The 16,012-nt window shown below is 40.5% G+C and overlaps 1 protein-coding gene across 5 annotated transcripts in view; it reads right to left on the minus strand.

Annotated features, from left to right (window-relative positions):
- Nucleotides 1–16,012, minus strand: part of EGF (epidermal growth factor) — a 98,720-nt gene that overhangs the window by 12,022 nt on the left and 70,686 nt on the right. For all 5 annotated transcript variants that reach the window (XM_045470452.1, XM_045470436.1, XM_045470428.1 and 2 more), the window contains 4 exons: nucleotides 11,477–11,593; nucleotides 10,707–10,832; nucleotides 6,060–6,182; nucleotides 4,558–4,702 (listed from right to left, as the gene is read on the minus strand). In XM_045470452.1, coding sequence (XP_045326408.1) covers nucleotides 4,558–4,702; nucleotides 6,060–6,182; nucleotides 10,707–10,832; nucleotides 11,477–11,593 — 511 coding nt within the window. The remainder of the gene's footprint in view (nucleotides 1–4,557; nucleotides 4,703–6,059; nucleotides 6,183–10,706; nucleotides 10,833–11,476; nucleotides 11,594–16,012) is intronic.

Raw genomic sequence — 16,012 nt, forward strand, 5'->3', positions numbered from 1 at the left:
GGAATTGGTACTGGTCCTTGTGATGGGAAGAGACAGTATGGAAAAAGCATTGGAGGGAGCTCCAGAAGATCTAGACCCTAGGCCAAGCTCTACCTCGAGTTGGTCACAAGAGCACTGGAAAGTCACTTTCAGAGAGAGAGGGAAAGGAGCTTGCATTTGTTAAGTACCCATGTGTCTGACGCTGTGCTAGGCACTTTTACTCATTTTACTTTCAATAGCAAATTCCCATTTTATAGATGAGAAAAATGAGACTCAAAGGCGGTAAGTAACTTGTACCAGGTCGTACAGCTAATGAATGGCAGGGATTTTGTTTGTTTGTTTGTTTGTTTGTTTGTTTGTTTAGTAGAGCTGACACACAATGTGACATTAGTTTCAGGTGTACAACATGGTGATTTGACAAGTTTATATGTTTGTTGTGCTCACCACAAGTGTAGCTACAATCTGTCACCATATATCACTATTACAACATCAGTGACTATATTCCTTATGCTGTGCCTTTTATTCCTGTGACTTATTTATTCCATAACTGGAAGCCTGTGTCCCCCTATTTCCCTTCACCCATTTTGCCCAACCCCTCCATCTCCCTCCCTTCTTGCAGCCATCAGTTTGTTCTCTGTATTTATAGGTCCGATTCTGCTTTTTGTTTGCTCATGTTTTTTTAGATTCCACATAGGAGTGAAATTATATGGTATTTGTCTTTCTCAGTCTGACTTACTTCACTTAGTAGAACATACTCTAGGTCCATCCATGTTTTCTCAAATGGCACATCTCATCCTTTTTGTGGCTGTGTCATATTCCATCACGTGAGCGCACACACACACACACACACACACACACACACACACACCACATCTTTCTTATCCATTCATCTATTACTGGACACTTAGTTTGCATCTATACCTAGGCTATAATAAATAATTCTTGCAATAGACGTAGAGGTGCATATATATTTTTTGAATTAGTGCTTTCATTTTCTTTGGGTAAATACCCAATAGTGGAATTATTGGATCATATGGTATTTCTATTTTTTATTTTTGGGGGAAATTCCATACAGTTTTCCACAATGGCTGTACCAATTTATATTTCCACCGACAGTGTATGAGAGCTTCTTTTTCTACACATCCTTGCCAATATTTATTACTTTTTGTCTTTTTGATTTTAGCCAGTGAATGGCAAGTTTGATCTAAATGGTTTTCTGATGTCAGAGCCAGTGTTCTGCTGCATTGGGCTACTCCCAAAAAGGTTTTTTGAGCTGTCTGAACCTCTGAAAAGCTAGTCTTCTAGAGGCACCTGGGTGGCTCAGTTGGTTACGCATCTGACTTTGGCTCACGTCATGATCTCACACTTTGTGAGTTCAAGGCCTGTGTTGTGCTCTGTGTTGACAGCTCAGAGCCTGCAGCCTGCTTCAGATTCTGTGTCTCCCTCTCTCTCTGCCCCTCCCCCCTGCCAATGCTCTTTTTCTGAAAAATGAATAAAGCTTAAAAAATTTTAAAAAATTTTAAAAAAAAGAGAGAGAGAGAGAGAGAAGCTATTCTTCTAGAATGGACCATGAAAGAGAGGATAGGATCTGAGTGTAGTAAGTATAAAGGACCATCAAATTACTCCATGCTTTCCTGGATACTGTTTTAACTCTAGCTATCTTTGGTTATAGTCCTTTACTACCAATGCCTAACAGCCTCTTTTAAACTGTTGGATATCAACCTCAGATTTTAGGGTCTCAAGGAATATGCCAATCACATGGGCAAGAGTGCTGGGGAGCCAAGGCAAGCTGTAATATCAATGCCTTTCTGGGCTGTATGAGGCCCAGAGCAGTCAGTTAGCATTTCATATGGATGGGCCACCCACTACTAGTTCTTTGGGTTATTAACTAGTCCTGTTAAACCAAGCAAAAGATTCCTGGGTTTATTTATTCAAATAAATTATTCAAACCCGAGTTCATTTGTTTAAATAATTTTAAGAAATTCTGGACTGAAAAAAGGTTCACGAGACTTTTTCACATTGTGGTGTAATATGATCAAGAACTGAGGGCTAGAGTGTGTAGCATTTCTCAAACTGATTTCACCACACAACTTTTTTTCATGAAACATTTCACAGCACTGGAGTTGGGGGATCTTGATCTCGAGAAGACCTGGCCAGAAGGATTTGGGGTGGTTCAAAGCCAAGACAGAGTAAACGAGGACCTCCACTTAGCTCAGGAGGCTTGGCCTTCTGAGACTCTCCACACCAGGGAATCTTTGAGGAAGACATGGGGTGTGGAGACATCAGTTCTCACATCCTCTGCACCCCCAGGGAACTAGGGGATCTCTGTATTGAGAGGAGTTTCCATCACCTGAGAGCAAGGACAGTAGAACAGCCCTTTCTAAACCTGCTCACAGTGTTAAGAACATTCTGCAGAATGATGCCCATGCAGTGTTTCTAATAAAAGTTAGACTGGTGCACACTTCTAGAGATGTGTTATTGTAGAATTTTTAAAAATACAAGGTGAGATCAGCAGGGCAAAAGGAGGAAAGCGTTCAATGTTTGATTAAACCACACTTTTATCAAATGTAGAATTCAAAAACAAAGTTGTGATCTAGATTAATGGGAACTCTGGTGATATTTTAAATATCGCTTTTGATTAAAGGTCCTCAAATGTGAGTGTTATCTCTAGTTTAATTGTCATTTTGTAGCAACCCATGGTTAAAACACTATCAGGGAATAAGATACTTTCATCAGGATTTAATGATAGAAAGAAAAGCAGCATACTAAAGAGTTGATTAATCATTTAATGAATTGATGCTATTGGGTCAAACGAAAATAATGTACTAAATGCAATACATAATTGTGAAATATCTTTCACATTATTGTAATGTCTTTTATAATCTAAAAGTAAAGTATCATAGAGAAAAACAAACCGTGACCTAATAAATTTATCTCCGTAATTTCATTATTTTGGATAACAAGAAATTATGAACAAGTAAAAAAAATGATTCTTATTAACAAAAATCAAGGATAACTACTGTGAACATTGGATTTATTTTAGAAAATTACAACATGCAAATATGAATATGCAAAGGCACCTGGGTGGCTCAGTTGGTTCAGCTTCTGACTCTTGATCTTGGCTCAGATCATGATCTCACAGTTCGTGGGTTGGAGCCCGTATCGGCCTCGACACGAGGAACCTGCTTGGGAATCTGCTCTCTTTCCCTCTCCCTTTCTCTCTCTCTCTCTGAACCTCCCCCACTTGCTTGCATGCTCTCTCTCTCTCAAAATAAATAAACATAAAAATATGAATATGAAGGTAGAATTCTATGAGAATTGAGTCATTTTCACTATATTCATGAGCATTTTTCATTATTTTTTGTCTAGCTGACACAATTTATAATGCAAGACCGTTCACTTTGTCACATAACTTGTTCTTCTAACAATTTAGACTATGTTTCTGATTACTATTCATAAAATAATAAAAGCCTTTAAGCTTATAGCATGTATTCATGAGGATCAGAATATTTTATCACGTCTTCCTCAGGCACAGAGAAAATTATCAATGAGTCAGGTGTTTAGCCATAGGAGACCTATTTATTTTTCAGTACCTATCAGTTCCCCCTGATTGACTACAAAATATAAGATCCATTAAGAGTAAAATTTGATGCGGAACTAGATACTGTGAGTGTGGTTTTCTCAAAAGCTCCAATGGAAATGTTTTCTGAGTAAGTTTGGTAGAGGGACCTATGGTTTCAGGTCACCCTCAGACCTGCTTTTCAGTTGACCGTGTCCACCGTGAACCTGTCATGGGGACAAAAAAGGAGCAAGGGGCAGCAGGTGCCGCTTCCAACACTTGTTACGAAACCACAGAAAATGTAAACACCAACTATTAGAAAATGAAGAAAAAGGGGCGCCTGGGTGGCTTGGTCGGTTAAGCATCCGACTTCGGCTCAGGTCATGATCTCACGGTCCATGAGTTCGAGCCCCGTGTCGGGCTCTGTGCTGACCGCTCAGAGCCTGGAGCCTGCTTCGGATTCTGTGTCTCCCTCTCTCTCTGCCCCTCCCCTGTTCATGCTCTGTCTCTCTCTGTCTCAAAAATAAATAAACCTTAAAAAAAAAAAAAGAAAATGAAGAAAAATAATTTCTTTGCTAGTTTTGAACACTGAAGGTAAGAAATTCAATGTGAATACATAATAGTTTTGTAAATTCAGAAACGCATTGTGGGTGTTCTCCATATATGTGGCAGAAAATAAATCAAAAGTTTTAAGGGATTCTTTCACAAACCCAAGTTTTCAGCCGGAACGAGAGGTTTATGCCCCAGACTGTACCAGTAGTAACATCAAGTTAAGTAAAAGGGAAAATCACCAATTCTTTAAATGTATATTTACTGTTGGCAGCTTGGCGGTGGGGGGTGATGTGTAGGGAGGGTGCAGCATGCACACACACACAATTTATATATGTGTATTTATATATTTCTACCTAGCAAAAACCTACCTATAGAAAACTCTCCTTGACACAAATCTTATCAATTAGCTAAAAGTTACAGACTACAATATCATATCTCTGTGCCACCACAAAGATAGCTCGACTTACTTGCATGCGTATCTCTCCACTGCTTCAATATACATACACACACCGTTATAGAGGCAGTACCCGTCATAGGATGGGGGGCATTCCTGGTAACTGTTTCTCACAGAATAGCGGCCATCCTCCATGAGAACAGAAGGAGGAGTAGAGTCTACAAGAATCAAAGACATTACTGTTACTTTCTGAAGTGATTAGATCTTTCAGGTCTTAATATCAGGAATTAGTCTCTGTGAACAACCTGTGATACAGTGTCCTTTAGGGACAAGAATCGTCACAAATGACTCTAGTTTCACTTTCCCAACCAGACTTCATGTCATTCACCATGAAGTCAGCCACTCTTTCTTTGGGTTCAGTATTATCTGACAGAAAGCATAATGGAAGCAAGTAAGAGATTGGTCAATTCTAAATAATTCCATGAATCCCAAGTCACTGGTCTCATTATAAAAGTGCATCCGTCATCCACAAACACACACTAACTGTGTAAAATGACAGATAGCTTTAAGAGGGTCTTACTGAACAACAACAGATCTTTTTATGGCTCATCAATCACCCACCAGTATACAATCTATTACCCCCAATACCCTGAAAGCCTCAAAAATTTCTCCCATACAATGCTTTCTTCTAAAAATAATTCAACTTTCAGGGAAGCCCTCAAAGACAAGACTACCAACTTTGACAGAAAAGAAATGTTACCATAAGAGAGGGAATGTCAAAGTGGTAAAAATTCCTTTTATTGAACGATTCTCTGCTCATTAAAAGGAAAACATTAGGATGTGTAGCCGACTATACAAATATTAGTAGTCCTTCAATAGTTTTAAGAAGAGCAAATTATTTGAGAAAAATAATGTGTTAAAAAAAAACAGATCCGGGTAAGTGCAGAAATTTCCCTTCTTGGGGTGTTTTCAGAGCTGAGACAGGTGAATTGCTGGCAGTGGTGGGGGAAGAGTCCCTGATCCTGGTTTCCAAGGTTGGGGTGAAGGCAGCTCCCTTGTGAGGATGGTGAGAACATACTGCCTGTTGGAGAGATGCTTGAGGAAGCAGAAGTCAACCATTAACATTTAAAAAGGAAAAAAAAAAGAGATGAAGTTCTAATTCAGATCAAGAAATACTAATTTTTAAGGTAATATTTTAAAATCTTTAAGAGTGATTCAAAATGCTAAGGGTCTAGATGTCCTTCCTGGCCTGCTTTGACCTGCGAAGTTTTTCCAGCAGTCCCAGAAATCAACATTACAAATTAAGACATTAGTCACATAGTTAAAGAAAACCATCTGTATTCTCACCTTTATTGAATTGTAGTGATAAAACCAGAATTTATTCCAGATGCTATTAAATTAAGAAAATTTGGACTATTTCACATTCTCAAGCTTAGTATCAACCGAATCAGGAAAGTAAACTCACCAGCCGATTGAATCCAATGATTTTCCAGAATCTCTAGAGCAAATACATTGGGGTACAGAATTTTCCAAAATTGAGCCCCTTCCTTGGATTTAGACCACCCACCAACCTACCAGGACATATCTGTCCAGGTTCAGACAGGGTGCCGGCACACATGCAGGTGTAGTTTCCCTCCGTATTGGTACAGGTGGCATTTTCCCCACAGGTGTGTATGCCCAACTGGCACTCATCAATATCTGCCAGAAAAAAAAAAAAGGAAGTAGGGAGGAGAAAAGTGAGGTGCAGAGGAGGAAAAAGGGTTATACTATTGGAAGAGCCAACATTCTGGGAGGGGAACATATTCAACTTTTGTCATGCTGCATGCTTTCGGAGCCTTTGCATATTTTGATTAAAAAATTATATCCTGGGGGCGCCTGGGTGGCGCAGTCGGTTAAGCGTCCGACTTCAGCCAGGTCACGATCTCGCGGTCCGCGAGTTCGAGCCCCGCGTCGGGCTCTGGGCTGATGGCTCAGAGCCTGGAGCCTGTTTCCGATTCTGTGTCTCCCTCTCTCTCTGCCCCTCCCCCATTCATGCTCTGTCTCTCTCTGTCCCAAAAATAAATAAACGTTGAAAAAAAAAAATTAAAAAAAAAAAATTATATCCTGGGGCACCTGGGTGGCTCAGCCGGTTAAGCGTCCGACCTCGGCTCAGGTCGTGATCTCACAGTTCGTGGGTCGAGCCCTGCGTCGGGCCCTGTGCTGACAGCTCAGAGCCTGGAGCCTGCTTCAGATTCTGCGTCTGCCTCTCTTTCTGTCCCCCTTCCCTGCTCACACTCTGTCTCTCTCTCTCTTTCTCTCTCAAAAATAAATAAACATTTAAAAAATTTAAAAATTATATCATGAATATTGGACACAAAGATGAATGGAGTCCCTCAGCTGCCTGCCCATTCAGGTGTTCTAAACTCCTGAAATATGGCTGGATGTTTTCCTACTGCTTGGGAGAAAGGAGACATCCCAACAGCAGCTCAGTGGGGAGGCTGGAGATTGGTAAACTATCTCTAGGCAAACATTTAGAAAATCAAATCCTAAAAATTCATTCTTAACTTTTGCAAATAGACCTCCAGTCATTGACATAACATGTTATGTCAAATAAAACACTTCTGCATTTTTTTCTACATAAATATAAGCTAACTCATCCCTTTCTTTCCCAACTACCATCATTTTCTTTCTCAATTACCACCCCCCTGACATCTAGATCCTTCCTCTCTTCAACTTTGCATTACTAATAGAACGGCCTTACTCCGTTCCCTGCACCCCATCTCTCCCCCACTCTACTCCTAAACACCAGTGCCAGATTACTGTTCCTAAAGCACATTGCCCATCAGTACACCGCTTGCCTCAAATGCTGCCGGTGGCTCCCTGCTGCCTACAGCTGAGCTGCCAGAGGTGGCCGCCACTGCCGTGTGTGTGTGTGTGTGTGTGTGTGTGTGTGTGCATCTGAAATGGCAGCCAGTCTACACTGACATGCTGTAAGTGTAAAACACTTCCCAGATTTGAAGACTTAGTACCAACATGAAGCACAAATGTGAAATCTCTCAATAACTTTTATATTGATTACATATTAACATATTAATACCTTTGACATATTGGATTGAATAAAATCTAAAATTAATCTCACCTGCCTCTTCGTACTTTTTGTAACGTGGCTATTAGCAAAATTACAGTCATATATGTAACTTACATTACACTTCTGTTGGATGGTGCTGGTCTAGAGAAGTAAAACCCCAATGACTGATGCTCAGCTTCTAGTCTCCTACATATATAACCCAACCCACTTGTTATGAACTGTATTGAATCTCCTTCGAGATCCATATGTGACTACGTTTAGAGATGGGGACTTTAAGGCAGTAATTAAAGCTAAATGAGGTCATAAGAGTGAGGCCCTAATCCAACAGAATTGAAGTTCTTATAAGAAAAGAGAGAGAATGATCTCACAGCTCCTGAGTTCAAGCCCTGCATCAGGCTCTCGGCTGACAGCTCAGAGCCTGGAGCTTCAGATTCTGTGTCTCTGGCTCTCTCTGCCTGTCCCCTGCTCGTGCTCTGTCTCTCCCTCTCTCTATCTCTCTCAAAAATAAACATTAAAACAATTTTTTTTAATTTAAAAAAAGCAAAGGAAGAGACACCACATGCCCTCCCCTGCCCCCCGCCAATGACAGCAGGAAGGCATGTGAGTATGCAATAAGAAGGCTGTGGTCTGCAAGCCCAGAAGAGCTGCCACCAGGAATTGAATCAGCCAGCACATTGACCTTGAATGTCTAGGCTCCAGAACTGTGAGAAAATACATTTCTGTTGTTTAAGCCATCCAGTCGATGCTGTATTTTGTTATGTAGGCCTGAGCAGACTAAGACATCACCTTGCCAGCCTCAGTCTGTTTCTCTCACACCCACTACACTTAGGGATCAGTTGGGCTATTCTCTACCTCCCAAATAGACCTGTAATATGTTTATGCCTGGAATTCCCCCCTTCCTTCACATTTCTAATAAAAATTTACTCTTGAGGTGCCAGGGTGGCTCAGTTGGCTAAGCGTCTGACTCTTGATTTCAGATCAGGTAATGATCCCACAGTTCCTGGGTTCAAGCCCCACGTCAGGCTCTGCACTGACAGTGCAGAGCCTGCATGGGATTCTCTCCCCCCACCCCTCTCTTTCCCTCTGCCTCTCCCCACCCCCTTAAAATAAATAAATAAAAATTCCTCATGCCACAAGGTCCATCCATAGTGATACTTCTTTTATGAAGTCTTTCCTAATACCTCACACAGATATTCTCCCAGTTGTGAATTTTCACTGTAGTTTTTACTTCTCCCATGATGCACACCCTTCTTCTCTACTTATTATTAGCTCCATTTCTTCTAGATCCTGCCCTTCCCGCAAACAAGCTCTACCTCCAGCATTCTGGTCTTCCTCACAGGTCCTACTGCTGTGTCTTTCCACTAATAAGAGCTAAATGAATATATGTCACATTGAACTGCTATCCTGATGGCTCAAATTGAGTCTTTTTTTTTACTTACTTCCTATTATAATTTCTATGAATTATTATCTTGAGAGTCAGAGAAAGCTTTTCTAAGAAGCAAAAACAAAGATATAGTCTTGGCCAAAAAATACAACTACTCTTAAGAATAAGAATAACAACAATGGCACTTATGTGTCAGGCATGGTTTAAAGCACTATATCTACATATATACGGAGAGGAAGGAAGGAAAGAAGGGGGAGGGAGAGAGAGTCAGAGAGAGGGGGAGAGGGAGGGGGGAGGGAGACAGAGAGGGAGAATGACACACACACAGAGAACAAGAATAGGCCCATTCTTCCATGTGGCCTGAGGATTCCATGCCATCCAGGTAGTCTGGGCCATGATGCCCTGTTGTGTGCTCACTACTGGAAGGAGGTAGGTTAGTGACACAGTGAGAATCCAGACTACAATGAGTTTAAACATCCAAGAAAGTATACCTTCTTTTCTCTTCAAAGCAAATTAAATATAAAGCCTGTTTGTCTAAATTATCTATGAGCCTGCTTAATTAGAGCAGTGACATTTTCCTGACTGACAGCCAAATATGTGCTTAAAAGAGCATTTACAAATGACTGTGGGCTCCACAAAACTAATCTGATAAAGGTCTGATTTAAACCAACCAGATCCAGAAAACTGGTAGTTATGACTGATTTCATCTTCAACCTCAACATGTGGGAGAAAGCAATAGCATTTTAGGTTCTTATCGGGTCATCTGCCCCTCACCGTGAAAAGATTTGTATGTTTTCAGAAGGAAAAGAAAATACTGAAAGAGACATGTTAAAGCCCTGTTAAACTTCAGATAACCACTTCACTGGGCCATGATGGCTTCAGGCATGTCCCCACTTGTGCGGACTACTATGCTACTGACACCTGGAATGATGGCAGACATCCACTAAGTGAACTCCCAACCCAAAAGCCACACCCAGATCTTGGCAGAGGATGGTAATTATGAAAAGAGGTCTTAATCATGCTTTACTTGTATCCAAATGTCAGTGACTTGAATCTCCCATCTTTTTTTTTTTTAATGTTTATTTATTTTTGACAGAGACAGAGACAGAGTGTGAGCAGGGGAAGGGCAGAGAGAGAGGGAGACACAGAATCCAAAGCAGGCTCCAGGCTCTGAGCTGTCAGCACAAAGCCATCAGCACAGAGCCCAAGGTGGGGCTCAAACCCACAAACCTCAAGCCAAAGTCCGACACTGAACTGACTGAGCCACCCAGGTGCCCCTTGAATCTCTCATCTTTGAAACTTATCAAGAGCCATCTGATGAACCCCTTCATAGAACCATTTTTCCTTTCTTTCATGCACATAGCAGTCACTTCCAACAGACCTACAGCAGCTCTGCAGTTCACCACAGTTCAACTGCCAAATTCAATGACAGTGAAAATGTTGTACATTTCCCCCGAGGATGGCTCAAGGTATAGAGTGTGGGTGAGGCACGGGGGTCACTCAAATCCCAGAGAAAGAAAGGCAGAGCGACAAACCACCTCTTCGGGGTCTTAAAGCTGACGATGGCAGTCATAGCACAAGGGCACAAACCTGACTATTCATCAAGAACTGAGATATGTCAGTTTGAACATCACGCAACTTCTCTTTCAATCCTAACATGCGTGGCACCTAAATTATAGCCTGTCTTCTCCTGACCCACCACACCCACCGTGTTTCATGATTCTCTGAGGCCTGCCTCCACCCTCCTCCCTTGGCACACGTGCTCTCTTACCAAGACAGTGAATCCCATCTCCCCGGTAGCCTTCTGAGCACTGGCAAACGTAGCCGCCTTCAGTGTTGATGCACTTGGAGGAGGTGGGAGGGCAAACGGTGGTGCTTGTTCCACACTCATTTATATCTGTGGGCAACATGACCAACTAGTGAAATATGTACACAAATGAGAGTCATAGGAAAAAAGAAACATAAGCTCAAATACGATCTTTCAGCTGCTTACAGATGCTATTTGCAAATGTAATGCAGACTCTGCATCTTGGTTGTAAAGTTGCCTTCTGAATCCGTTTCTACAGATTTCTCAGGTGTCTGATTAGCTAAGCATGTGTATATACATCACATTGTGCCAGAGTTTCAGACCATGAGAACTGAGATTTTTACAGTAGTCACTAACTTAAAATTTCAAGGCTATCAATATAAAATAGAAACCTATCCAGCAAAACCTCAGCTTTTAGGGGAGAAAGTTGTGTTTTCACCAGAATTGTTGACTTCATAAATTTGACTTGAACTCAAATTCATGTTTCTGAAGCTAATTATATTTTTTCTTTTAATGTCAACTGCATATATTATGTAATTTTCATATAAACTCACTGAAATATAACCACATATTATGTGTTTCATATATTCTATATATACTATCCATTATCTTTTTAGCTAATATCAAATAACTTGTTCAATCCTGTTGATTACATAAATCCTCTGGAGATTTTGAGTCAGTATTATCTGGTTCACTGTTTTCCAGATATTATGTGTATTGGCCTTTGCTCTTACCAGAACATAGTTTTCCATCGCCAGTAAATCCTTTCAAACACTGACATGTGGCATTTTCTCCTTCTGAAACACACTGAGCCCATGTACCACATCTTATAGGACCACAGTCGTCATTATCTGCAAACAGGGAGAAACCCATCAGATTATTTGCAGACCTCACGGGGGAAAATGGACTTGACTGTTTGGGGTTCTACAGAACATTCCAGAACTTCCTTTCCTGAGTTCTGGGATAGTTAACCTCCAAACAGAAACAATTTGTTGACCTATAAGCTTTATCTATATTAAAGGATCCACCAGCCATATGTTTCCATTTACATGCTCTCAATAAGTCTCTAGTCTTAAAGAACTATTTGGTGTTCAAAGAGCCCTGTGTGAACTTGTTTATCATTTTTTAAAAACCATTTGCAAGTCTGAACCATAACATTCCTAGGAGTGAATGCACTCAAGTTTCAAAAGTTGTACTGTTTATTTGAGAATTTCCAACCATCATGACATACAATAGGGGTCAATATATTCTTATCCCTCAAAGAGACACAGACTAATATATAGCAAGTAGATCTGTGTACCAACATGGCAGAGAAACAATAAATAACAATTTATTATAATAACACAAGATACAATAGAAAGATTTATTGTCAATTTACTAAGATTATATTTCATATATAAGAGAAATGTATGTCACAAGATTTATGCAGTGACTTGCAAACTTCAAGGCACTTTTACAAAAGTCATGAACCATGCAAACTAAATGCTGTAAATGGATCATTTCATTTCATACTCCATTGAAATGCAAATGCCCCAGGGGATGGAGCTACATGTTGAGCCATAAACATGAGCAAGTTTTGTGTTTTTTTTTCCTTTGACTACTCATGTATATAATCATTCTCCAAATGTCTCCTCTCTTTTGGAGTTGGGGGGCCTGACATACCACAGCAGGATATGAACTATCATCTCTCTATTCACTGGTAAGTTCGCTCATCTGAGTACCGAAGAGGTAAAAGAAGCACTCTAAATTTGTCCATAAATAAAAGAAAGTTAAATGATCTAAGTAGGATTCAGGTTCCATGTGAATGTAGACATTGGGTAATTGCATTTGATTTGCTTAGCTATTTGAGTGAGGTTTCTCTTGTGGGAACACATGCCCTTCATTCTTGCTTGGTCCTCTCCCGTCACTCATGACTCTTCAAGATGGATAAGTTCAGACTAAATCAATTATATTTGATTTGGCATGCATTTGGAAGACTAGCGCTCAAGTCAGAAGGCTGTTCAGTGTATAGTGGGCAGTATCCAATTACCCAAGACATTTTAAATCACTTGCAGAATTGCCTTAAATTAGAATATGGCTCAGGATTTATTTGGTAACTTGCAAACCCCAAGGCAGCTTTTGCATAATGAAAAGCAATGGATGTGCCGTTGCAGGGGGATGGGCCATAACCAAAGTTCTTTCTGCCACAAACTTCCTCTGGAAGGAATGCTTAGGCATTCACATTCCTCTTCTCCAAAATATCCAAAACACAGGTGACACTTTTTATCCAATCTACTTCACATGATTATTGTAAGGACTTGGAAAAAAAAGTGATTTTTGTCTAAGTTTATTTATTTAAGTTAGCTCTACACCCAATGTGGGGCTCAAACTCATGACCCCAAGATCAAGAGTAGCGTGTTTTCTTTTTTTTTTTTTTTTTAGGTTTATTTATTTATTTTGAGACAGAAAAAGAGCGAGAAGGGGAGGGGCAGGGGGAGAGGGAGAGAGAGAATCCCAAGCAGGCTCCATGCTGCCAGTGCAGAGCCTGACACAGGGCTTGGTCTCTTGAATCATGAGATCATGACCTGAGCCAAAATCAAGAGTCGGGTGCTTAATGGACTGAGCCACCAGGTGTCCCAAACTTGAAAAAACATGATTTTTTTCTAAAGCCTTGAGAATAATAAATTCTACACATATGTAAATAAGGACAACAAAGAAGAAGCGTATTGTGACCGTCTGAATCAGAATTAGCCTTATCACATTAGAAAAGACTCTTGATGGGGCACGCGCGTGGCTCAGTAGGTTAAGTGCCTGACGCTTGGTTTCAGCTCAGGTCATGATCTCACAGTTTCATGGGCTCGAGCCCTGCACTGGGCTCTACACTGGCAGTGCGGAGCCTGCTTGGGATTCGCTCTCTCTCCCTCACTCTCTGCCTCTCCCCTGCTCATGCTGTCTCTGTCGCTTCCAAAATAAATAAATAATTTTTAAAAAAGAAAAGACTCTTGGGACTATTAATTAAACTAATAAAATTAATTCATTTAAAAGTCCCTACTATATGCCAGATCCTAAAGAGAGCCACAGATACAGTGATAGAGAATATAGACAGAGGTTCTACTTTCTTGTGTAATTAATTATTGAAGTACACGTGTGATAAGCACTCTCAAGAAACAATACCACATTCTAAGAGAGCTGAAATAACTCTCATCTTACCTGGTTAGGAGACTAAGAAAAGCTTTCTGAGAGATCTGAAGGATACATAGGACTTGAAAAGGTGTAGAAAGAATACTGTGGGCTGAGAACACAACATCAGTATGTTATAGGCAAGGCCAGTATAACTGAAGCTGGCCATAGAAAGATGAGGACAGGGGTGCCTGGGTGGCTCTGTCCATAAGGTATGACTTTGGCTCAGGTTATGACCTTACAGTCCGTGAGTTTGGGCCCAGTGTCGGGCTCTATGCTGACAGCTCAGAGCCTGGAGCCTGCCTCAGATTTGGTGTCTCCCTCTCTCTTTGCCCCTCCCCCCATTCATGCTGTGTTCTGTTTCTCTCTCAAAAATAAGTAAACATTTATCTTTTTTTTTTTAATTTTTTTTAATGTTTATTTTTGAGACAGAGAGAGACAGAGCATGAACAGGGGAGGGGCAGAGAGAGAGGGAGACACAGAATCTGAAATGGGCTCCAGGCTCTGAGCTGTCAGCACAGAGCCCGATGCGGGGCTCGAACTCACAGACCGTGAGATCATGACCTGAACCGAAGTCGGATGCTTAACCGACTGAGCCACCCAGGCGCCCCTGAAAAATAAGTAAACATTTAAAAAATTAAAAAAAAAAAGACGAGGCTAGAAAGGCACACACTGAGGCTGTTGAGGTGTGTAAGGACTAGTTCATCTAGGGCCCAACAGGCCATGTTAAGAATTTTAAATTTTATTCATGAATTTAGAAGAACTCATTAGTTTTGTAAACCTGACAATGAAACTTTTTTATGATTGAATTTCTTTGCCATCTTCTATGCAGATCTACTTGCTATATACCAGTCTCTGTGTCTTTGGTGAATAAGAATATATTGATACTAACCTAAAATCTCTTATACCATTTTCAAATTCTTTTTGGCATAGATATTTTGTTTAAATGAAATCTCACTACAAAACATAAATGTGACCCTTAGCCTAACACAAGTAGAACTAAAACTTTATAGACTAAGACAAAATAGAACACAGTTTAGATATGGAAAGAGGAGGTAGTTTTCACAAAGGCAATCAATTCCATCCATTCTGCACAAGGTACAGTACAGTCTCAGGTATGAAGCCAGACACAGCCTATTATACAGTATATGTATTCCAATCTTTGGCCATTTCATCCTCCCCTCCATCCCACCCGTGTGTCTAATTTACTATCTGTCATTCATCTTGGTCTTGGAATCTCCCAAACATTAGTCTTTCAAAATATGCTCCACGAACCTTTAGGGAGCCCTAGCAACTTTGAAAGGGTTCTCGATACTGCTAATATTTATTAATATTGTTTTATTCTATCATTTGTTTGCCTCCACATCAGACTGTGACCTTGGATGTCAAGGCTATTTTCAGCTCATCATGGTATCCCTAGTGCTTAGCACAGTGTGTAGCAAATAGTCACTAAATGAGGAATATTCCTAATGTGATCATGTTTTCCTGACTTTTTTTCTTGACATGAATTAATTATTTGGTCCTAATTTTCAAAACTCTTTGGTAAACGCATTACATTAATATATCTTAGCTTCAGTTTTCAAATCTGTTAAGTGATGGGTTGTGATAAGAATCATATTAGAGGTTAAAGTAACTGGTAAACTCTAAACCTCTGTACAAGTTATTATTACCAAAAATATCCACCTCTGTGTTTGCATGTTATAAAAAAAAAAAAAATCACACTGGTAAGTTCTTATAGGGAGAGGTAAGAGGTCTCCAGGCTCTGGTACACTGGCAAAGGAGTCTGCAGGCCACCAAAGTTGGATGAGCACTTTAAGTGTATCTAAGATCTTGATGTGGAGCTTTCAAACTTATTTTTCACCACAGATATTTTATTAAAATAAAATCTTGGGGCGCCTGGGTGGCTCAGTCGGTTGAGCATCCGACTTCGGCTCAGGTCATGATCTCACAGTTCGTGAGTTCAAGCCCCGCATCGGGCTCTGTGCTGACAGCTCAGAGCCTGGAGCCTGTTTCAGATTCTGTGTCTCCCTCTCTCTCTGACCCTCTCCCGTTCATGCTCTGTCTCTCTCTGTCTCAAAAATAAATAAACACTAAAAAAAAATTTTTAATAA

This window comes from Leopardus geoffroyi, chromosome B1 (assembly GCF_018350155.1).
Source record: "Leopardus geoffroyi isolate Oge1 chromosome B1, O.geoffroyi_Oge1_pat1.0, whole genome shotgun sequence".
Taxonomy (NCBI): domain Eukaryota; kingdom Metazoa; phylum Chordata; class Mammalia; order Carnivora; family Felidae; genus Leopardus; species Leopardus geoffroyi.